Source organism: Procambarus clarkii, chromosome 9 (assembly GCF_040958095.1).
Source record: "Procambarus clarkii isolate CNS0578487 chromosome 9, FALCON_Pclarkii_2.0, whole genome shotgun sequence".
Lineage (NCBI taxonomy): Eukaryota > Metazoa > Arthropoda > Malacostraca > Decapoda > Cambaridae > Procambarus > Procambarus clarkii.
The window spans coordinates 15,677,726-15,701,997 of NC_091158.1; the positions used below are offsets into that span (position 1 = coordinate 15,677,726).

At 41.0% G+C, this 24,272-nt stretch overlaps 1 protein-coding gene across 1 annotated transcript; it reads right to left on the bottom strand.

Annotated features, from left to right (window-relative positions):
- Window positions 1-227: 227 nt before the first annotated feature.
- Window positions 228-24,272, bottom strand: LOC123766207 (ankyrin repeat domain-containing protein 29). Its single transcript, XM_045755175.2, has 12 exons — window positions 23,622-24,272; window positions 11,612-11,784; window positions 11,008-11,106; window positions 10,599-10,709; window positions 10,290-10,388; window positions 4,098-4,199; window positions 3,216-3,314; window positions 2,745-2,843; window positions 2,229-2,327; window positions 1,831-1,929; window positions 1,422-1,529; window positions 228-1,265 (listed from the first exon to the last, which is right to left on the bottom strand). The coding sequence occupies exons 1-12, from the start codon at window positions 23,627-23,629 to the stop codon at window positions 808-810; spliced, it is 1,554 nt and encodes a 517-aa protein (XP_045611131.2). The 5' UTR covers window positions 23,630-24,272; the 3' UTR covers window positions 228-807.

Sequence of the window (24,272 nt, forward strand, 5' to 3'; positions counted from 1 at the left end):
GAGGCATTGTTAACATTTATTAAAGAGATTATGATCTCCGAAGCACTACGAAGTTGTTTATAACGATAATAACCTTGAATTAGGAAGTTTAGAAGTTCATAAATAGTTTAATATATATATATATATATATATATATATATATATATATATATATATATATATATATATATATATATATATATATAAATATATATATATATATATATATATATAATGTAAGCAAAGCCGTCATAATTAACACAAGATATTCAGGTTTCGTAGTTTAGAATCGACTTGAGATTGGTCCAGGACGGACCGAAACGTCGTCGTCCCATCACATTCTAGTGTGTGGTCTGGTCATCATACTTTAGCCACGTTATTGTGACTCATCGCCTCCACAGGTTTCGTAAATGGTTGCGTAAATGCTTGACGAGTCTTAGCCCAGGTTATCTGAAGCTTGGAGGAGTTATCCAGCACATCGGAGAGAGAGGCATCTAGTGTGTGACAAGGAATGTTGCCTCAATAACGACGGCAACCATGATGGCAACCACGGCAAACACCCAGGCCGGGACGCGGGTTCCCATTCCCTTCCGTTAGGACATTAACGAACGGTTACACCAAATGTCAAGGGGTAGCTCCTTTCAGAATAATTGATCAGAAGAGGACTAAGAACATTTAGTATAATAATTTCGTCTCTAAGCATTAATATGAACTTAGTAAAGAGTTACTGACCTGACCAACTTGAGAGTTCTTTGACAAGTTGATGGAAATTAAATTGGAGACAGAGAGAGTAGTCAACTCCTGATTCCAATGGTTTGAAATTGATTATCAGAGACTCAGAATGATGGCAATGCTAAGGACAACCTTGAGTGGAACCGTTGGCGTGGCTGCAGAGGAGCATGGCATCTGGGGCGAGGGGGCCAGTGCCGTGGGCAGTGCCGTGGACAGTGCCGTGGACAGTGCCCTATCCTCGAAATGGGTCCGAAGAAGCTTGCGCGGCAGGATTTCTGGAATCCTTGCTGTGGTCAGAGTCTGGGCTGTTGGTGTGCTTGCTGTGAGAAGACCCCCAGTTGTTGGGGCTTCATTGTGGAGGGCCTCCGTTGAGGTTCCTAGAGGAGGTTGATGAGGTTCTGTAGGGGGTGACGGTGGGGGAGATGTTGGTGAGGATGGCTGGGGAGCTGGAGTCGTTGTTTGAGGGAGACGGGGTGGAGGAGCACCCCTTCCACAGGAGGTAGGGGAGAGGGCAGAATAGCATGTTGACGGAGACTCAGAGAACGCACACTCACCTGGAAAAGTTAAGTACGTTAACAATGACTGGAATATAGGTAAACATACTCTCTCTCTCTCTCTCTCTCTCTCTCTCTCTCTCTCTCTCTCTCTCTCTCTCTCTCTCTCTCTCTCTCTCTCTCTCTCTCTCTCTCTCTCACACACACACAACATACCCATCTTAAGCAAGGTGGTGTTGAACGCGAGGTCTGAGCAGAACTTGAGCAGCTGATTAACTGACCTGGCGTGACCTCGCCTGGCCGCCCACTGCATAGCTGTTCTCTCTGGAATATAACAACATACAGCTTGTGACATGTGGTTAGTGACGACATGTGACTAGTGTCATATGACTAGTGACGACAGGAAGCTAGTTTAGACCCAGATTCATGTACTTGTATGAACAATATTTGCAGCCATTGCTGTGAAGTTACAATTAGTACAGACTTACTGTAATGTGATTTGTATTTCCCATTTGCAATATTGTCGGTAAACATTATTAACACTGTAATAATAACAATTCAATATAAACATAGAATCCCAGCAATGATGATAATAACAATATTCATTATTCCCGCCAAAACTTACTGTTATTATCGTGAATGGTGACGTCAGCACCAGCCCTCAACAACGCTGGAATAACGTCGTCGTTGCCTCGTCTACTGGCCCATATTAGCGCCGTGTTGCCTGAGGCACGTCATTGTTGCATTGGCAATATTGAGAAAGCATTAACATCAAGCTATAATAATAATCAGTAGGAGTCATTAAAACGATTCGAACGCAGGTTCTCGGGTACTCTCAAACACACATGACTTAGATTAATGTGATGGCTTTGTGTCCCCAATATGACCCCTTCCTTCCTTCCCTCTAACCTGACGACTTTTCCCCTCTCCCCCATTTCTCCCCCATTTCTCCCCTCCTTTAACCCCTCTACACAACTACGCCCCTCCTCTTCAAGGCCCCCTGCAATATAATGACATACTCACCAGCTTCATCCTGAAGGTCGAGATTTGCTCCTGATTCCACGAGGATGTCGACCATCTGATGCTCCCCGTACACCGCTGCCGTCATCAGCGGAGTTTGTCCTGTGGATGATAATACTGGATGATAACACTGAATGATATCACTGTGTGGATGATACCACTATTTGGATAATAGTATTGGATGAAAACACTGCATAATTCCACTGTTTGGATGATAACTCTGCATAATTCCACTATCTGGATGATAACACTGCATGATTCCATTATCTGGAACTCTGAATGACAACTTAATTCGGATGATAAGCCAGACAGGAAGAAAACACAACGTAGATGATTACAGAGCGGATGATAATACAATTAAAATGATCAGACAGTCTATATATACAAATTTATGTATAATATATCGAATAGGATGATAAATATATATATACACACTGTGGATGATGAGAACGTCCGTATGATGATGCTAGAGTGTGCAAGATAACAGGTGTAGGATTACAATACTCTAATGAGACGGACCGTGAGAGTTGGCGAGGTCCGGCAGCGCCCCGGCTCCCAGCAGCAAGCCGGCGATATTCACCCGACCCCACACCGCCGCCGTCTGCAGCGCCGTCACCCCTGTGTGGGTGTGTGCACAACCAGTTAGTGAGCACGCACACGCACACACACGCGAACACATACACTTATGAGGACAAGAGAGAGAGAGAGAGAGAGAGAGAGAGAGAGAGAGAGAGAGAGAGAGAGAGAGAGAGAGAGAGAGAGAGAGAGAGAGAGAGAGAGAGAGAGAGAGAGAGAGAGCCTTCATGAGGTTGGGAGACAGTTTGTGAGTTTACGTACGTCAGCTTGTGAGGTTTCGAGGGAACCCATAAGAAGCTGTGAAAGGTAAAATGAGTAAGGGAGTTGGTGGGGGGAAGGTGTTGGGGAGTGAGAGGGGGTGCTGGTGAGGGGTGGGTGAGGTTGGGGAAGAGGGGGGAGCGTCGAGGTACATACCCCAGGAGGTGTGGAGGTTGGGGTCGGCGCCCGCCCCTAGCAGCAGTGTTACCAGTCGAGCGTCGCCTCGCGTCGTTGCCAGGTACAGCGCGAAGTATTCTGAAGGAACAATCACACACTTTTTGAGTAATTTGATTTCATACCTGAGTAACGCGACTTTGTACCCGAGTAACGCGACCTCGTACCTCAGTAACGCGACCTCGTATCTGAGTAACGCGACCTCGTACCCGAGTAACGCGACCTTGTACCCGAGTAACGCGGCCTCGTACCTGAATAACGTGACCTCGTACCTCAGTAACGTGACCTCGTACCTGAGTAACGCGACCTCGTACCTCAGTAACGCGACCTCATACCTGAGTAACGCGATCACGCATATGAGTAACGTAACCGAGAAGAGTAGCTTGTTTGCTGGTGTGTATAAATACACTAAGAGTTTAAATTAGTCCTGGACTATGTTGAGGGACCTAAAGTATACTTGCTAGTTCGTAAAACACCTTATGTCGCGACCTTAATTACCCTCCAGCAGTTGAAAGGTCTTAAGGACAAGCACCCAGAAGCATATTCATCTTCTCGTTGTGTTCAGGACTCAATTAAACTTGCTGAATGGTTATTATAAGCACTTATGGACGTCTTAATAACTCCCTAGGGAGGTTGACAGATCTTAAACCCACAAATATTTTACAAATTTGTAAGTAGCACAAATACCCTTCAAGTTCAAGTTCAAGTATGTTTATTGAGATAAGCAATAAATACATCTCAAAGGGATAGAGTAGCTTAGGCTATTTCTACCCCCCACAAATACCCTTTCGGTTGTACTAACACACTATGAGTAGTACAAGCACCCCTGGTGGTGGGAAGTTCAAGTACAAGGGTTCTACTCACTGCTGGTGTGCGTCTGATAGTTGGGGTTGGCCTTGTAAGCGAGCAGCTCCTCCACTACCCGCAGGTGGCCGTTCCAGGTGGCATAGAGCAGGGCAGTGAAACCTGGAGAGGGTGAATTAGGGGTGAAACGGGGCAGTATTGAGGTCATTAGTTCAAGTATGTTTATTGAGATAAGCAATAAATACATCTTGAGGTCATTAGGGGAATACCTGCCAGTAGTTATGTCATGTAGGTGTATACATACATGACAAACCAACATACATGAAACAATCTAGCGATCACAGCTCCGTGACAATAATAATAATAATGATTATAATATTAACTAAATTATTTATTATCATCAGCTTAACGCTGCTAACGTTGCTACTACTGCTATCCCTTCCGCTGCTACTTCAACAAATACTACCATAATTAATTCTATTACTATTACTACTACTATTACTACTACTCTTACTATTACTACTGCGAACTATTAATAATGCTTCTAATACTACTGCTACTACTGGCGTCTCGGATACCACTGCTCCTCCAACCAGAGCTAGCTACGACTGCTGCAACAACAGTTACCATGATCACCACCATGAAGGATGGGCTTTAAGAAGGTTCCTCACTATAGCCTTACTGGTTCAGGGCTTCTGATCATTTCTTGCGCGCATTGAAGTCTCCTCTAATTAAACTCTTATCAAATTGTTGAATGCCAAAAATGCGACGCTTCGGGTTGTTTGGTAATGGTTTTGTGATAAATTTATTTTGATGCTCTTAACTATGAAAGAAGTTGTTGTTGTTGTTGTTGATTTAGGGGCGACGACGATCGTGGGATCGGATGCGCCCCGGCGCACTCGTGTAGGGTTAATTGTGGGAACCGACCTGTGAGATTTATATTTATTTAATTTATATGGATTTATATTTACGTTAATTTATATACTTCGATAGCAATTTGTATAATGATAAGTGGACTGTATTTCTGCAATAATCTTATAATCTCACAAATCGATCCTCTACACATTAGGGGGGTTTATATTTATATGTATGCAGCCAATCAAACTACAGTAACTACATACATTGAAAAGGTTCCTTATCTTATAGTACAGCAGGTTAGTCCACCAGGTATAACTAGGGTGTAGACACCAAATTATCCTCTTTGAGGTAGCTTCCATATCACCCAGTAACTGGTGCACAAATCTTCCTTCCTCGTCTTGACCTGTCAAAAGTGCGCTAGCTGTGAAGCCAGAATCCTATATATGACAAGCTATATCAGAGAAAACACTATACAGAACATTGAAGACCTGGCTTAATTACCTTTAGTATGAGGCGATTTCGCGATCTAACCGGGTCACCCTATATCCTGACATTAATGGCCATAAATGAATGATAAACGGGTTTCGGATAGACTTAACTTGAATTGTAGACATCGTGTTGGAGATGGTACCTTTGGTTTCCATAACACTACGTCCAAGTAAAATTAACAGGAGCCGTATTTGCTCCCGTGTGAGCCTCTGGTCTCAATATAAACAATGGCTGTTTAACACTCCATTCTATTGACGTTACTGGCCGACATTGTCCAGAATGATAGGAGCCGAACTCGCTCCACACGTCTCGGAGGTGACACAACAATGGCTGCCCTCCTTCCCCCTGACGCCTGGCCTACTTTGTCCACATGTCAGAAAGTGATAGAAGGGTCACATTTACTCTACTTTAATATTGATAATTAAGTTAATTTATATAAGATGTTTTTATGATGGTAAAGTCCAAAGACTTATGTATTTAAGAATAATTCCCAGCAGAATAGCTGGTGAATTATAATAGTATGTGGTGATGATATCCCGTTTTCTATAGACGGTAATTCCACTACAAGTTACGTTTTCTATGGGTAACTTGTTGGTAATACAGCTATTATCTGTATGATATATTAAATGGTGTCGGATTTTCCGACATAATTCCCCAGGGGGCTGCTCACGGGTCGAAGTCCTCTTTAGAACAGACGAACACCGATACTCCTCCTTCGAATTATTTGATTAATTTGATGTTAGTAGTTAGTAATCACACATTTGTGCGTCTGTTCGTACAGGACGGATGTCCCGTACTAGAGTTGCAGGGGTTAGAAGTCTAATGCGATTTCATTTCCCTGTCAACTCTTGAAAGGCTAATATTCAAGCCTTATTACATATTATTTAACCCAGAAGACTGGAAGTGATCAAGTACTACAGTCAAGTATGATTCAGGGACTGCAGTGAGATCAGTGACATTAGATATAACTTGAAGTTTCTTCAGGTAACTGGTCACTGATATATAAACACTGAGGCCCATGGAATACATCTTGATTAAATAATAAATGTATCAAATCAGTCATCAGATTTATTGGGGTTTAATTAGTTAATTGATTCAGAAGATTGAATAGCTCATCATTAAAGCAAAGTATGGTTCTGAGACTGCAGTGGGTTCAGTGACATTGGTCGCAGTGACTTGTAGCTGTTTTAGGCTACTGTTCACTGATTTGCCACTGAGGCCTCATGAACTCATCTCCAGCTTTAAATGATGATACTAACATCAACCTCTGTTGGTATAGTCAGCTGTAATCTCCTTAGTATAATGCTACTGGAGAAATATAATCAGCTGACAAATTTAGTTTCTATTGGTGTTGTTTATCTGCAGGCATAGGTCTCCTCAGGCTTGATACTGGGCCTGAGAGTAATTTACCTCCTGCAGAGTTTAACATGGTTATACCCTGATATTTAGTAGGGCTACCGATGAATTGATGGTAGTAGTCTGTCCCCACAAGGACAGCCATTTGGCATTTGATTTGCTCAAATTTACCTGCAGCTGCTTGATAATAGCTTTCCAGGTCAGCATAATCAACTGTTGATTGTTGTGACAAATCTTCACATTTCTTGATCTGTTTTGTTAAGTGGCCTTTAAGACCTGCAAGGGTTCTTTTCATTCTCCCTGCATTATCCATACTGGCTCGTTGGTGAAGCCTTGTGGGACTTGTACTTGGGCTGCTCATAATACTGAACAAACACTAATGGTAGCCTAGGGTAAATTCTGAACTCACTAGGCAATAATCCTACCTCTACTAGAGGTTAGCACTTAAAATTAATACACATTATATATACACAATCATACACACTAATGATTTGAGTGATAAACCAGTGTCACTGGAAGTACCTTTAGGTTAGCTCTTCTATATCACCCTAGGATGGTAGAGACACTAATTAATCACTCAAAGGTGTAATGATCATAAGTAAATTATTATATATACAACTCAACTCGAGTTGATAAAAATTACACCCAAAATAGGGTCTGCACCATTCATTAATGGTGTTAGGTTGTTGAATATAGTACAACTGACTATAGTAATAATGGGACTAGGATGAACAATAATAGTTCAACTAGTCAATGGTAATATCCTACCCTGTTGTGGGTTGGCAATTAGTAAATATTATACTGTGATCACTAGTGCAATATATATTAAATAATTCTCTATTTTGGAGAAATAATATACACAATTATTGTTAATAGCCTCTTAATTAGCCTCTATGAAACTTCTAATATTATCTAGAAGTATTAAATGTTATTAGTGACCTCGCGAAATAAAGTCCACAAAATTCGTGGATAATCTCTCGCGAAATGTAACACCACGAAATCCGTGAACAATATCGCGAAGACACAGTCACTAATTAGGCTGGCTTCTATATTAGCGCTGTCATTTCACGAAATAACACGCCACCAAATATCTGTGGGTGTGCATGAAACCGCTGACGAAGCTGAACTGGGCTGAGGGAGGCTCCTGAGCTCCCACGAGGCAACGCCGCTGTCTATGACTGGCTGGCTTTGTTTAAATAACACTGCACTAGTATATTTAATGAATCCACTGGTTAACTGGTTCATCCGGTACTAAGATGACCAAATGTGGGTTCAAAGGATCAAATAATCCGTCATCCGGTTCGAAGATGACCAAATAATATGGGGACCGACTTGTGAGTTTTATATTTATTTAATTTATATGAATTTATATTTACGTTAATTTATATACTTCGATAGCAATTTGTATAATAATAAGTGGACTGTATTTCTGCAATAATCTCATAATCTCACAAATCGATCCTCTACACATTAGGGGGGTTTATATTTATATGTATGCAGCCAATCAAACTACAGTAACTACATACATTGAAAAGGTTCCTTATCTTATAGTACAGCAGGTTAGTCCACCAGGTATAACTAGGGTGTAGACACCAAATTATCCTCTTTGAGGTAGCTTCCATATCACCCAGTAACTGGTGCACAAATCTTCCTTCCTCGTCTTGACCTGTCAAAAGTGCGCTAGCTGTGAAGCCAGAATCCTATATATGACAAGCTATATCAGAGAAAACACTATACAGAACATTGAAGACCTGGCTTAATTACCTTTAGTATGAGGCGATTTCGCGATCTAACCGGGTCACCCTATATCCTGACATTAATGGCCATAAATGAATGATAAACGGGTTTCGGATAGACTTAACTTGAATTGTAGACATCGTGTTGGAGATGGTACCTTTGGTTTCCATAACACTACGTCCAAGTAAAATTAACAGGAGCCGTATTTGCTCCCGTGTGAGCCTCTGGTCTCAATATAAACAATGGCTGTTTAACACTCCATTCTATTGACGTTACTGGCCGACATTGTCCAGAATGATAGGAGCCGAACTCGCTCCACACGTCTCGGAGGTGACACAACAATGGCTGCCCTCCTTCCCCCTGACGCCTGGCCTACTTTGTCCACATGTCAGAAAGTGATAGAAGGGTCACATTTACTCTACTTTAATATTGATAATTAAGTTAATTTATATAAGATGTTTTTATGATGGTAAAGTCCAAAGACTTATGTATTTAAGAATAATTCCCAGCAGAATAGCTGGTGAATTATAATAGTATGTGGTGATGATATCCCGTTTTCTATAGACGGTAATTCCACTACAAGTTACGTTTTCTATGGGTAACTTGTTGGTAATACAGCTATTATCTGTATGATATATTAAATGGTGTCGGATTTTCCGACATTAATCGTGAAGCCCGGAAAGGTGAAACGCCAAGCCTAATCGCGAAACAAGTGACGCCAATCACTGGTTTCATATGCCTCGCGGCAAAGAAACGCAGACAGGCAGATGATTGGGGAGCTCCAGGAGTCCCTCAGGGTGACAAGCACCGGCCCCGCCCCACACAGAGAACACTGGGTAGCAAACCCAAAAACTCGGCCCCAGCTAGTACGCAAAGGTCATCCAGTGCCCCCCGGCAAAGCAGAAGCCAGCCGCCCACCACGGCTGAGGAAATACCAGGAGCCCACCAAGACCCACCAACTCCCGGCACCTTTCGGCCAAGCCGGCGCCGGACACCGTCACCCCGCCGGGAGAACCAGCCAGAACACGGAAAAAACAATCCCGTGACCCAAGGCGATAAGTGCGCCAGGCATCGTACATACTGGACCGTTGAAGAGCATCAAATCCAAATCGCAAAACGGAACGTGATCAAGCGGTTCCCAGGCGGAGGAGGCATCCAGACGTCGACTCGGCGCAGAAGATCCTCGCGCAGGCGTACATGGTGGCCCAGCAGACGACGCTCAGGCCCACGCATGCGTACATCGTATCCGAGCGGACGACGCTTAGGCTCTACAAGATAGTTTAAACTGATCAAATATAAAGACAAAACAAGTGTTATATATACAAAGAAGTGTATCCCGCTTCCTCGGTGTATATACACTGAAAGGTTACTTCAGTCCTATTCAGTTTACTTCACTGAATATACACTGAGTAATACTTCATTAATACTTAGTGAAGTGTTCACTCAGTGGGTGTTCACTGAATATACGCTGAGTAATACTTCACTGAATATGCGCTGAGTTAACTTCAATCCTAATTCAATCAATTAGTCCTGAACATATTTCAGGACTAAAGTATAATAATAACCTTCCTGACGTTGATAGGTCTTAAAACCAACAATTAATAATCTGTCATATATTTCCATTTCTATCAGACTATTGTATAGTCTCGCATTTATATCTCGTTGGTAGACGTAACGCTGCTAAATAGTCTACGAACACTTAATCACTTGAAAAGAACTTATCCAACTACTACTACTACTCCTCCTACTATCACAACTACCGTTACTACTACCACAACTACTGTTGCTGCTACCACAACTTTTATTATTCACCTTGGGCCGTAGGTATATCAGGTCTGGCTCCCTTCTTCAGCAGCTGCTGTACTACCGTCAGGAAGCCCTCCTTAGCTGCCAGGAAGAGCGCCGTCACGTCTGTGTCCAGGAAGGGGGGAAAGTGCCTTGTTAGTGGCGTGGTTAGTGGTGATGTGGTTAGACGAGGTGTGACCAGTTGAGGTGTGGTAAGTGGAGGGTGTGGATACTGAACGAGAGTAGCCTGAAGCATTAACATGGATGCGAATGGTATTAGTTATCTAACCATGGAGCCAAACTTCTTTTCCTCGAGTAGGGAAGTGGAATACATACCGGTGTAGCTTTTCTTGTTGACGTCTGCGCCCGTGTTGAGGAGGGAGTCCACCATCTGTGAGCTGTTCCTTGCCGCGGCCCACATCAACGCCGTGTATCCCCGATACCAGCCTTCCCATACAAGGAAATGCACCATAAACCAACTTAAAACAAATGAAGATCATGTCTTTCACCTCATTCATATATTTACCATACAAAACGATACAAGTATATAACGGTATACTAGGCGGAACTTTAACAAGCTAGTGCCTTCCTATTCCCCGTTAGGAGGCACTAGAGATGGTGGCCCTCAGGTAATTACAGAATGCAAAGGCAATAAGCTAAGTAAACAATGCAGTTATTACCTCCCACGAGACAACAGTTTTTATGAAACGACTGCAACAGGACGGGATAATGGATACTTTACTACCTGTCTTTTCTGAGTAATTGACGTCGATTCCGGGACGTCTTAAGATATTGGCCAGCCGTCCAGCCTTCCCCTTCGCCGCCGCTGTCAGCAGCGCCACACCTGCAGGAACAAACACGACACACCTGTACCTGGCACATCTGTTTCGCCGCCATATTCCTGTAGCCTGCACAGGATAACTGTAACTTGCACCTCTTAACTTCCACCACATACCTGTAATCTTCCGACTGTCCATGCCCTCTATACTTTTCCCACAAACCACAACAGAGCCTGCACATCTATGCCACAACTATACAGCAGTGTCTGAACCAAGCACACATCTGTAGCCACAGTCTACATATACATATATAGTCATAATACAAGCTTGTAGCGCTAACATACACCTGACAACTACGCCACACCCACATCACACAACTCACACCCATGACATAAACATGTGACTTCAATACACGTGCTAATATCTGATATACATGAGTTGAATGCTTACTCTGTTGAACAGTTTTCTAACAATATATCAGAGAGAGAGAGAGAGAGAGAGAGAGAGAGAGAGAGAGAGAGAGAGAGAGAGAGAGGGAGAGAGAGAGAATGGAAGTAGTGTCTGACTCACCAGAGACCTTGCGTGGCGGTGTTACTGAAGGTGATGGTGGTGATGGCGGCGCCCCCATCACCACCAGCATCATCAACATCATCAGCAGCATCAACAAGGGTCTCACTGACGCCTCCATGTCTCTCCCTCGAGGTTCCAGTGTAGCGTAGACATCCACTATGGCCGGCAGGGAGCTGCAAGATGGCGGGGGAATACAACCACAACTTTCCGATAAGTAAATAACACTCTACTCATATTGTCAGTACTTCTCCCTACGCCTCCGTAGACCCGTGACTCTCCAGTACCGAGATATTGTTTCTCACTGTTGACCAAACCACATATTAGAAAGTGAAGGGACGACGACGTTTCGGTCCGTCCTGGACCATTCTCAAGTTGATTGTGAAAATGGACTTGATCGACTTGATAGACCACAATCGACTTGAGAATACAATACAATACAATACAATACAATTTTATTTAGGTAAGGTACATACATACAATAAATTTTTACAAGGATTGGTAGACTTATAGGTAGAGCTAGTACATACAGAATGGTCCAGGACGGACCGAAACGTCGTCGTCCCTTCACTTTCTTAGTGTGTGGTTTGGTCAACATTTTTCAGCCACGTTATTGTGACTCCTCGTCTGCATTGCTTCTCACTGTGTATTTTACAAGGAAAAAAAGTGCATATCCGACTTTTCACTTCTCTTGAAGTCCCTTTCTAAAGAATAAACTACCAAAGAAGAGGTAGCAAGAGGTAGTTATATTATGTGACAACCAGACAGATGTTCTTTGCGCAAATGAACAGAGTATATTCGACGATCTTACTACCCGAAATACACAAAATTATTGAACGCATTTTGGCAATAGGCCGACAACCACAATAGGCTATCACCAACAATTAAAACAAAAAAATCTTGTAAGCGAATGGCTAACAAAACAAAATGGTATACAATAAAGTTTTCTAATCCCCCACACAGCTAAAATTAGAACTCCACTGAGAAGATGCAATTCTAGCTTGCAAACTTCACAGTAGGTTGACCAGACCACACACTAGAAGTTGAAGGGACGACGACGTTTCGGTCCGTCCTGGACCATTCTCAAGTCGATTGTAACTTCACAGTAAACTCTGACTAGTGAAACATTATTATTATTATTATTATTATCATGGTATACACAGCTCTAATAATAATAATAATTCAAATAACAACTATATTATTATAATTATTATGAATATAATTACCTGAACACAGCAGGTAACCGCACAACACCCAGCTCTGTGGGAAATTTTTACCCACCATATCTAATAATCATCTAAGAAATGTATAATTTCTATATCATATCTAAATCATATCAAAATCATATCTAAATTGTATCAAAATCATATAATGAATCTTTAAAGATTCATTATATAGCTTGATCCTGGATGACAATGGCACCATGAACACGTACTCAACAGGGGCCCTTTTGATGCCTACGTGACTTTGTACATGATCTCTCAAGGATCCAGAAGCTTCTAGAAGGACTTCTTAATTAAAAAACTATTGGAACATTGATTCAACATCCGGTAGGATTAAAAATCGAATCCTTAATAAGATTCAGTGGTACTTTCAAATACTACTTATAATCTTTAAATCTTATATCTAATTATATTATAATCACATCTTATCTTAATCATAAGTCTAGACTGTAAAAATAATCAATCAATATTCATTGAAGGCTACCGTGCTCAGAGAGCATGGTAGGGCGATGGGGGGGAGTGAAGCGCCCACCAACAAGCCCAGGGGCACTCCGCGTTTGTTTACAAATGAGTGAACAAGTGACTGATCCTTAGCGAACATTACCAGCTCAAGGACACCTTATCTAACATTTTTATCGCCATTGAATACTCTCTAGAACTGGGGGAGTACCTGGACAATATCTACAAGGAAAATCCTGGAACATTACATAAAATAGAGTGTATAGTGGAGATCAGTGACGCGGTTTCCTCCACCTTCATTCATAAACTTTTATCTCGAATCATTCTTCTGCAACTGCAGGATAATCACGTAGCAACGCTACCAGATCATCATACAGCAACGCTGTAGCAAAATATCGTGCCTAAACTCAACAAGAGAGAGTTAATCAGTCTGGCAAACTTGTCAGACAGGCACCCCGACTGGCAGAGAAGTATATTGAGGGTTATTTGGTGTATGATTGGCCAATTGTATGCTTGTGTAACTTTAATATCCAATAAATCTGTCTGTTGGTTAAAAAGCGAGGCTAAGCCTCATACATCGGTACGTTTATTAAAATTGTAGTGTAGCTGTGAATCTTATCCAAGCACTGAACCTCATGAGTGTCCATTCTGTCAGAAAAGAATTCAGCCTCAATAAGTAAAAACCTCACAAGTGTCCACAGCGTTGGAAAAGATTCAGTCAAGCTAACTGTATAAAGTGAATATGTCTGCATATATATTTGAATATATAAATTAAGTTATCAATTGCTTGCTTAGTTATTTATAAGTTATCATATAGTTACATTTAATTGAATATAATATCTAGTACTTAGTTAAGTATTTAGACTACATTTAAGGTCATTAATTATACTTTTACAATTTAATTTGTTGTTTATAGTATAAGTACATATTGGCTGTTAAGTTATGGTACTAGGTTAGACTATGTATGTTTAAATCTCTGATTTAAACAGAGCCAGTGTTCAGTCAGATAACTGAATTTATCAAATCTTATCCTTGTATAAAATACAAGCTGATGTGAGATCCCTGTCTACAGGTGGATTGGAACTTCTATCAACATAGTCATTCACCCCACCTGTCCCTTACAGCCCACAGTTTGTCATTAGGAAAAGAGGATTTAGGATTTACAACCCTAGCTAGAGATTTTAATTGAATTAATTTGCAGACAGTAATTTTTTAATTTAGTTCAGTACAAGTCCCTGGTAGTCTCCTCTTATATCAATCCCAGCAGGTTTTTCCCACATTAATGGTCCTTCGAACCGGATAATAATGGTCCTTTATACCTAGATATTTATGATCATTCGTTTATCGAATATTTCAGTGCCAAATACATAAGAAACTTCTTGATTTTGCATTGGAATAATTCTTACATATTCTAGCCTAACCTAGCTATCAGCCAATATTTATCATAGCTATATATCTAAGTAAACATATTGTTTGCAGTGGCTTAAGCCACCATATCCATTAACTAGTAAGCATTCATAACAAACTGATACTGTTTTGTGTTAAGAAACCACAGTAATTAAGTATATCAGTGTCACAGACACAACTGCATCTTAATCATAAATTACCAATTATCTACCTCATTGTGGTAACATTACATATATATTTAAGTGTATTATCTAGCATTATCTCTAATCTACTGATTTTCAGAGCTGCTCATTACATAATATTCTTTAAAAAAGTGTTATCATCACTGTAAGAGCATTTCATTACAATCTATCTATAATCAACTGTATCAAACCCTATTCCAGGTAAAACCAGTAGACATTCTACTGTATTTTATCTAACAATTATTATGGTAACAGATTTTGTAATAACTTTGCAAAAATAGTGCCATTTACTATTTTTAAAAAATTATTACAAGATTTACCAACTTGGTGCATTCGTGCATTCGGGTCACAAATTAAATTATTACAGTACTTTTGATAATTGAACACCTGCTACAACCAGATTCCAGGGAGGAAATGAAGGACGATCTTTGGAATCATTACCTAAGTAGACAGGAAAGCTCATTTATCAAAATACATTAACATCATACATATTTATCAGAAAAAAGAGAAAAATCTCGGAATCTCCAAAACTCGGAAAAGGTCAAAATGGCTGACAGTGTTCCACCAGCAGCTGAAACAGGAAATAGGAGGACACTTAATGGTCTGCAAAATCACCTAACTCAACTGATTGACAAATGTCAAAAGTTGGCTAGGCAACCATCTCCTGATTTAATAATTCTGAATACCAGAGTAAAAGCAGCTGTGGATAAGTATGAACAAATCAAACGCCATGCAGAGATTTATCTAACAGAAATGGCTAATGCAGATTTAACCCGAAGGGAACTTCAGGAAATTGTCGCTGAAATGACAATGTATGAAGATAAAATCCAAGATCAACTTGATCCTTTAATCAAACAAATATCTCAAGCAGGAACCCAATCCAATGTGAGCTCATCCACTCAACAGAGCAATGCAACTATCACACATATAGCCGCAGAGCTCCCAAAGGTACAATTACCATATTTTGAGGGCAAGGATGAAGACGATTGGGATACCTTCTGGAGACACTTTGATTCTATAATAAACTCCAAGCCCTCTCTCAAAAAGGCGACAAAGTTTCAATATTTGCAAGGCCAGTTACGGGGAGAGGCAAGGCAGGTCATTGCTAATTTGTCATTAACAGATGATGATTACGACCATGCCTTACAGTTGTTACAAGATAACTACAGTGATAAGGAGACTGCAATTGCACGTCTCTCATACAAATTATTGGATTTACCCTCTCCAAATAAAAGTTATGAGTCACTACAATCATTTCGATTGTCTATAGAATCAATCATCAAAGCCCTCAGTACAAAAGTACCTGTAGGTGATGCAGAGTGGCTTATAAAGTTAATCATTCAAAGGAAACTTCCAAATGAGGTCATAGACAGCCTATGCACTCATTATAACACCAACATCTTATCACAAAGCCAAATCATTGATGGACTTCGAGCTTACGTACAAAGATTACGAAGCCGAGGAAAACTTAGATCTCAAGAAAAAATCCCCAAAGGTGAATCTACGGACAAAAACAAAAATGTCCAAAATGGCAGTCAAAAATCAAGGCAACAAAACTCTTCTGCAAAGTGGAAACAGAATAATGTTGGCTCTTATGCTATATCCCCCACAGTTAACAGAACTGTAGGAAACCAAGCTCCTAAGACAGATAAGACAAAAGGAGCTACAAGTGCCCCAAAATGTTTATTCTGTCAAGAAGCACATACCATTTATCAATGCACAGTTTATGTAGGCCGTGCCAGTCGAATCGATCGACTGAAATCTCTGAACAGGTGCATCCGTTGTCTACGGAAGCACGATACTAGTGAGTGTATCACTCAATTGCAGAACTGCCAATATTGTCATAAAAGTGTACATCACACAGCACTCTGTGGTGATATTAACACTCAATCCAGATCACAGACTTCCAATAATCAACCTGCATCTCAGGCAAAGCCCAAAGATGATAATACCACAACAGCCGTACAATTCTGTACAGTAATGAGCAATGTCAACGACTTGGATACAGAAATTGTTACAGCAGCCATATTGCCTACTGCACAGCTAGAACTATGCAATCAAGGAATTTGTATTCCAACTAGAGGCTTTTTTGATCAAGGGTCACAGAAAACCTTTATCAGTAAAAAGATGGCAGAAGATTTACAACTTAAATCTTCAAAGCAAGTATCTACATCCATATCAGGGTTTTTTACTAATTCTGGTCGTAGAACCTTTCCAGTAGTAAAACTCAATGTCTGTCTAGGTACATCCCAAAGGACAGTAGAAGCCATAGTAGTTGATAAAATTCCTACTGAAATGGAAGTGACTGGTCTGACAGCCACAATTAAATTCCTAAAAGAAAAAGGAATACAATTAGCAGATCCTCTGCTTGATTCTGACTACATAGGAGATATCGGAATCCTGATTGGAGCTGACTACTATCATCGATTCATTCTGGGATCAGAAGAATCTATGGGTATGAATATACTCAAATCAGCAGGAGGCATATTGATGACAGGACCTATACTAGATCTTGAACCTTCAACTCCTGAAAAATCACATCATACAGAAACTGTAATAGTGGCATGACTAGGCAAAGAACAGTCACCACTTAAAATCCCCCACATGATTGATGATGGATTAGAATCTGTACCTCAATTGTGGGAACTTGATGCCATAGGAATAATTCCTGAACAACCAAGTCCTGATGATGTCTGTGCATATAATCAATACTTAGAAACTGTACAGTACTATGATGGACAGTACTGGGTAAGGCTACCATGGAAAATCAACCATAAAACCTTACCTACCAATTATCACATGGCTTATAGTCAATTTAAATCGCAACTAGCAAAGCTAAGAAAAAGGCCTGAGCATTTAAAACTCTATCATGAGATTATTGCTCAACAATTAAAGAATAAATTCATCGAAGTCGTGAAACATGACAATAAGCAAACAGGCCATTTTTTACCACACATGGCTGTAAAGAGAGAATCAAAAACAACTCCTTTACGGATAGTTTTTAATTGTAGCTCTAAATCTGGACCCCAAGGAACCAGTCTAAATGATTGTTTGCAAACAGGTCCAAGTCTAACTCAGAAATTGTATGACATACTGTTGAAGTTTAGACTTAACAAATACGCGTATTCAGCAGATATAAGTAAGGCCTTTCTAAGAGTTGGCTTACAAGAAGAAGATAGAGACTTCACTAAGTTTCTATGGGTAGAGAACCCAGAAGATGTCAATAGTCCTGTAGTGACTTTCAGATTCTCATCAGTTCTTTTCGGCGCGACAAGCAGTCCATTTCTATTGCAAGCAACTCTAGATACTCATCTGAAGAAATCATCAAGTCCCTGTAAGACTGAAATCAGTCAAAATCTATATGTAGATAATTTTCAAGGGACAGTTAACAGTACTACTGAACTGTTACAATTATATCAAGAGGCTAACAAGGAGCTACAAGGTGCCAACATGCCACTACAATCTTGGGCCTCTAATAATGCAACATTGAATAATCAAATAGCAAGAGATTACCCTGAATATCACGTACCAGAATCACAAAAGGTGTTAGGTATGGATTGGGATTTAATCTCGGACACAATATCGATCAAATCTGTGCCAGTAAATTACAACATCACTACAAAAAGGGATTTGCTTTCACAAGTTAGCAAAGTATTCGACCCACTAGGTCTACTAAATCCTTTGACAATCAAGTGGCGTTTATTGGTGCAACAAGCATGGAAGGCTAAGGTTGGTTGGGATGATCCACTACCAATCCAGTTACAAAAAGCTTGGATGGAAGTGGCTCAAGAACAAACTTTAGTTGAAAAGATAATCTTTCCGAGACACATAGTCGAGGAAAATGAGGAAGTATCACTACATGTATTCGCAGACTCGTCAGCCAAAGCTTTTGGAGCTTGTGCTTACTTAGTGACTTCTAATCAATCATATCTTATCACCTCTAAGGCCAGAGTCGCTCCATTAAAAAAGAGGACTTTGCCTCAGATGGAACTAACAGCACTGCTAACTGGTACACGCTTAGCAGTGCATATCAAACAAGTCTTGTCTACCATGAACATCAAAGATGTCATTATATGGTCTGACAATGAAGCTGTCTTACAATGGGTACGAAACGACAACTGTCCAACTCCATATGTAAAAAATCGCGTCTCGGAAATTAAAGAAATTTCCGCAGGCTTTCAATTGTTGCATGTACCAACAAAGGATAATCCAGCTGATCTCTTATCAAGAGGTATGACATTTAAACAGTTTGCAAAGGCAGATATTTGGTTTCATGGGCCTCGATGGTTAGTGAATGGTAGTTGGCCTGAACAAAAGCCACACGTCATTACGACACAAACCATAACTACCACCAGGCAGCAAGCTCAAATATCAGTCTTGGATTGTACTCGTTACTCCTCGCTCATCAAATTAATCAATGTAACACAGAACGTGTTTCATTATCTCAGGAAAAAAGGTATAAAATACACTTTTCCAGATGCACTTCTCTATTGGGTAAGACAAGCCCAGAGAGAAACTTATGGGAATAACTATGAAAATCTTCCGCATAAGTTAAAACACAATCTCGGTCTGTGGATAGACCAAGAAAATCACAACATTCTGCGTTGTGGAGGGAGACTTAAACACGCAGATATCAATCTAGATACCGTGCATCCATGGCTTTTACCAAAAAATCATTGGATCACAAGGTTGATTGTGTTGCATACACATCAACAAATCATCAAACATGGAGGAGTGTTAGACACACTCACACAAATCAGACAGCAGTACTGGATTCCTCAGGGAAGACAGTCAGTCAAATCAATCTTGAAGAATTGCATGATATGCCGAAGGTACGATGCAAGAACTTGCTCTTATCCAGGGCCACCACCCCTGCCAAAGGAACGAGTGGTCCATCTACAACCTTTCGAAACGACAGGAGTAGATTATACAGGAGCAATATATCTAACAGGGACTGCAGATAAGCAACCTATCAAGGCATACATCTGTCTGTTCACCTGTGCTACCACTAGGGCAGTACATCTAGAGGTAACACCCGATATGACTGCTCAATCATTTATTCAAGCTTTCCGCAGATTCGCAGCACGCCGATCATGCCCTAAGCTGATGATTTCAGATAACGGAGCAAACTTGGTAGCTGGAGAAGCATGTCTACGGGAAATCTGTTCCCATCCTGCAGTTACTTCCACACTGGAACAGCGTCATTGCAGATGGAAATTTATCCCTCCGAGAGCCCCATGGCACGGAGGATTTTATGAACGGTTAATAGGAACTGTAAAAAGATCCTTGAGAAAATCTCTACACCGTCAGAAAATCAATCTTCAAGAACTCCAGACAGTAATCACGGAAATAGAATCAAGGGTGAATAACCGGCCGTTGACTTACTTGTCTGAGGATCCTACTCAACATGAGCCATTAAGTCCTGCCCATCTAATGTATGGAAGACTTCTGACTCCAGTACCATCTCTAGTGGATGATGAGATCAGAGATCCCTCATATGTGGGTCAGAGCGAGTTGGTTCAGGGGTATAAGCATCTGTCCAGCATAATCCAAAAATGGAATGATGTTTGGACAAAAGAATATCTTACATCTCTACGAGAACATCACTATGGGGCCAATGTCCCACATAATATATCTAATCTCCAACCTGGCGATATTGTCTTGGTAGACAGTGATGGCCCTAGGGCTGACTGGCCATTAGGTAAAGTTGTCTCAGTCCATCCAGATAGTCAGGGGATTTTGAGAATAGTCAAAATCCTGTCTAAAGGAACAACTTCCCTGAAGACATTGGACAAACTCATCCACATGGAATCAGTGAGCCAGCTGCAGTTAGATCATGAGAGACCTCAAGACACTCTAACTCCACAAGACCCACAGACTCCTAACAGACACAATCGTCCACAACGGACAGCAGCAGAAAAGTGCAAGCAAAATCTGCACTTGTATTATCAATCCAATGGAGAGTAAATAAATACATATGGTTACTATTGTCCTAAGTATTGGACTCTGTGCCAGTTCTCTCCCTCTGGAAGATGTGGGAAATTTTTACCCACCATATCTAATAATCATCTAAGAAATGTATAATTTCTATATCATATCTAAATCATATCAAAATCATATCTAAATTGTATCAAAATCATATAATGAATCTTTAAAGATTCATTATATAGCTTGATCCTGGATGACAATGGCACCATGAACACGTACTCAACAGGGGCCCTTTTGATGCCTACGTGACTTTGTACATGATCTCTCAAGGATCCAGAAGCTTCTAGAAGGACTTCTTAATTAAAAAACTATTGGAACATTGATTCAACATCCGGTAGGATTAAAAATCGAATCCTTAATAAGATTCAGTGGTACTTTCAAATACTACTTATAATCTTTAAATCTTATATCTAATTATATTATAATCACATCTTATCTTAATCATAAGTCTAGACTGTAAAAATAATCAATCAATATTCATTGAAGGCTACCGTGCTCAGAGAGCATGGTAGGGCGATGGGGGGGAGTGAAGCGCCCACCAACAAGCCCAGGGGCACTCCGCGTTTGTTTACAAATGAGTGAACAAGTGACTGATCCTTAGCGAACATTACCAGCTCAAGGACACCTTATCTAACATTTTTATCGCCATTGAATACTCTCTAGAACTGGGGGAGTACCTGGACAATATCTACAAGGAAAATCCTGGAACATTACATAAAATAGAGTGTATAGTGGAGATCAGTGACGCGGTTTCCTCCACCTTCATTCATAAACTTTTATCTCGAATCATTCTTCTGCAACTGCAGGATAATCACGTAGCAACGCTACCAGATCATCATACAGCAACGCTGTAGCAAAATATCGTGCCTAAACTCAACAAGAGAGAGTTAATCAGTCTGGCAAACTTGTCAGACAGGCACCCCGACTGGCAGAGAAGTATATTGAGGGTTATTTGGTGTATGATTGGCCAATTGTATGCTTGTGTAACTTTAATATCCAATAAATCTGTCTGTTGGTTAAAAAGCGAGGCTAAGCCTCATACATCGGTACGTTTATTAAAATTGTAGTGTAGCTGTGAATCTTATCCAAGCACTGAACCTCATGAGTGTCCATTCTGTCAGAAAAGAATTCAGCCTCAATAAGTAAAAACCTCACAAGTGTCCACAGCGTTGGAAAAGATTCAGTCAAGCTAACTGTATAAAGTGAATATGTCTGCATATATATTTGAATATATAAATTAAGTTATCAATTGCTTGCTTAGTTATTTATAAGTTATCATATAGTTACATTTAATTGAATATAATATCTAGTACTTAGTTAAGTATTTAGACTACATTTAAGGTCATTAATTATACTTTTACAATTTAATTTGTTGTTTATAGTATAAGTACATATTGGCTGTTAAGTTATGGTACTAGGTTAGACTATGTATGTTTAAATCTCTGATTTAAACAGAGCCAGTGTTCAGTCAGATAACTGAATTTATCAAATCTTATCCTTGTATAAAATACAAGCTGATGTGAGATCCCTGTCTACAGGTGGATTGGAACTTCTATCAACATAGTCATTCACCCCACCTGTCCCTTACAGCCCACAGTTTGTCATTAGGAAAAGAGGATTTAGGATTTACAACCCTAGCTAGAGATTTTAATTGAATTAATTTGCAGACAGTAATTTTTTAATTTAGTTCAGTACAAGTCCCTGGTAGTCTCCTCTTATATCAATCCCAGCAGGTTTTTCCCACAAGCTCCTCGCAACACACTACGTCGCAAGGGAAGACCTGGGGCCAGATTCACCAAGTAGTTAGTGAAGGACTTACGAACCTGTACATCTTTCCTCAATCTTTGACGGTTTTGGTTACATATATTAAAGAGTTTACAAGCATGACAACTTCCTAATAAACTGTTGTTATTGTTATAAACCGCTTCCTGGTGCTTCGGAACTCATTAAGTGTTTAATAATTGTAAACAAAGCCAAAGATTGAGAAAAGATGTGCAGGTTAGTAAGTTCTTGCGTAACTGCTTCGTGAATCTGGCCCCTGGTATACGGAAAATAATCCACAACACAGTTATGCTAATCACAACATAGTTATGCTGATGACAACACGGTAAAGCTCACCACAACACAGTAACACCACAACACAGTAACACCACAACACAGTAACACCACAACACTCACCCACCAACTCTCTGATCCAAACTCTGGAACAGGAACCGGAAGTTGGTATTTTTAGCAGTTTGCGTGTGGACAAGGGAAGGGGGGGGGGATGGGGACGATGACGGGGGGAGAAGATGGGGAAGGGAGGGGATGGGAGGGATGGGAAGGGAGTCAGAGAGTAGAATGAGAGGTAGAGAAGGGCAGAGGTGTTTGAGAGGGAGAAGGAAGGGGGGAACGATGAGGCGTTTACAGACCTGTAGATTGTGTAAGCACCTCCTGCTTCTGCCAGGTCCTCAGATTCTATTGTGAATATGTTTCATGGAATTTTGTCGTTTATCTCACTTCTCTCTGTGATCTAGTTTGTGTAATCATATGATTGGGGTTTCGGGGGGGTGGGGGTGAGTCAGCTCTTTGGTCCCGCCTCGCAGCCGTTAGTTAACTGGTGTACAGGTCACTTCTAGGCCTAACGGCTAAGATCAAAGTGTAGATCAAATTAAATGTGTGTGTGGGTGTGTGTGGGTGTGTGTGAATGTGTGTGTGTGTGTGTGTGTGTGTGTTTCGTGACATTGAACAGTTATACGTTTTCAGGCGACTCACCTTACCATTTAGGAGAACGACTCGAACCTCGGACCTGAGGGAAGGACGACCCTTAGCCAGTGAACCACCCCAAGTTGGCCAGAAGACGACCGGAGGACGCGAGATTGATCGGAGTACGACCAATGCCTGATCGGAGGACGACCTGGAGACACGACCAGCTGTGTGAGCCGCGGGTGCTCCACTGACCTGGCCCGCCCACGCTCCTCCCGTCATTGTTGTCACAGACACGCCCACGCCCATATTGTGTCCATAGCTTTTTTACATCTCTTAGAACTGCTTCGTTGCCGCCCACTCCCGGAAACTTCTAGTATCTAAACTTTGACACCTGTGGTAGCCTACGCCCTCATCTGACACACACACACACACACATTCACCTCACGACACTGGAAGACAGAAGAGTAAGGGGAGATATGATCACAACCTACAAAATTCTCAGAGGAATTAACAGGTTAGATGAGGATACACGGTTTAACACGGGCGGTGCGCGAGCAAGGGGACACAGGTGGAAACTGTGTACCCAAATGAGCCACAGGGTTAACGGATGGAATGCATTAGGCAGTGATGTGGTGGAGGCTGCCTCCATACACAGTTTCAAATGTAGATATGATAGAGCCCAGTAGGCTCAGGAACCTGTACACCAGTTGATTGACG

Bases quoted from the DNA above. Each gene is read 5' to 3' on its own strand.
- LOC123766207 (XM_045755175.2), bottom strand. The intron at 2,844-3,215 runs GTATGTACCTCG...ACACCCACACAG, and splicing joins CAACCTCCACACCTCCTGGG to GGGTGACGGCGCTGCAGACG. The intron at 2,328-2,744 runs GTCCGTCTCATT...TATCATCCACAG, and splicing joins GGACCTCGCCAACTCTCACG to GACAAACTCCGCTGATGACG.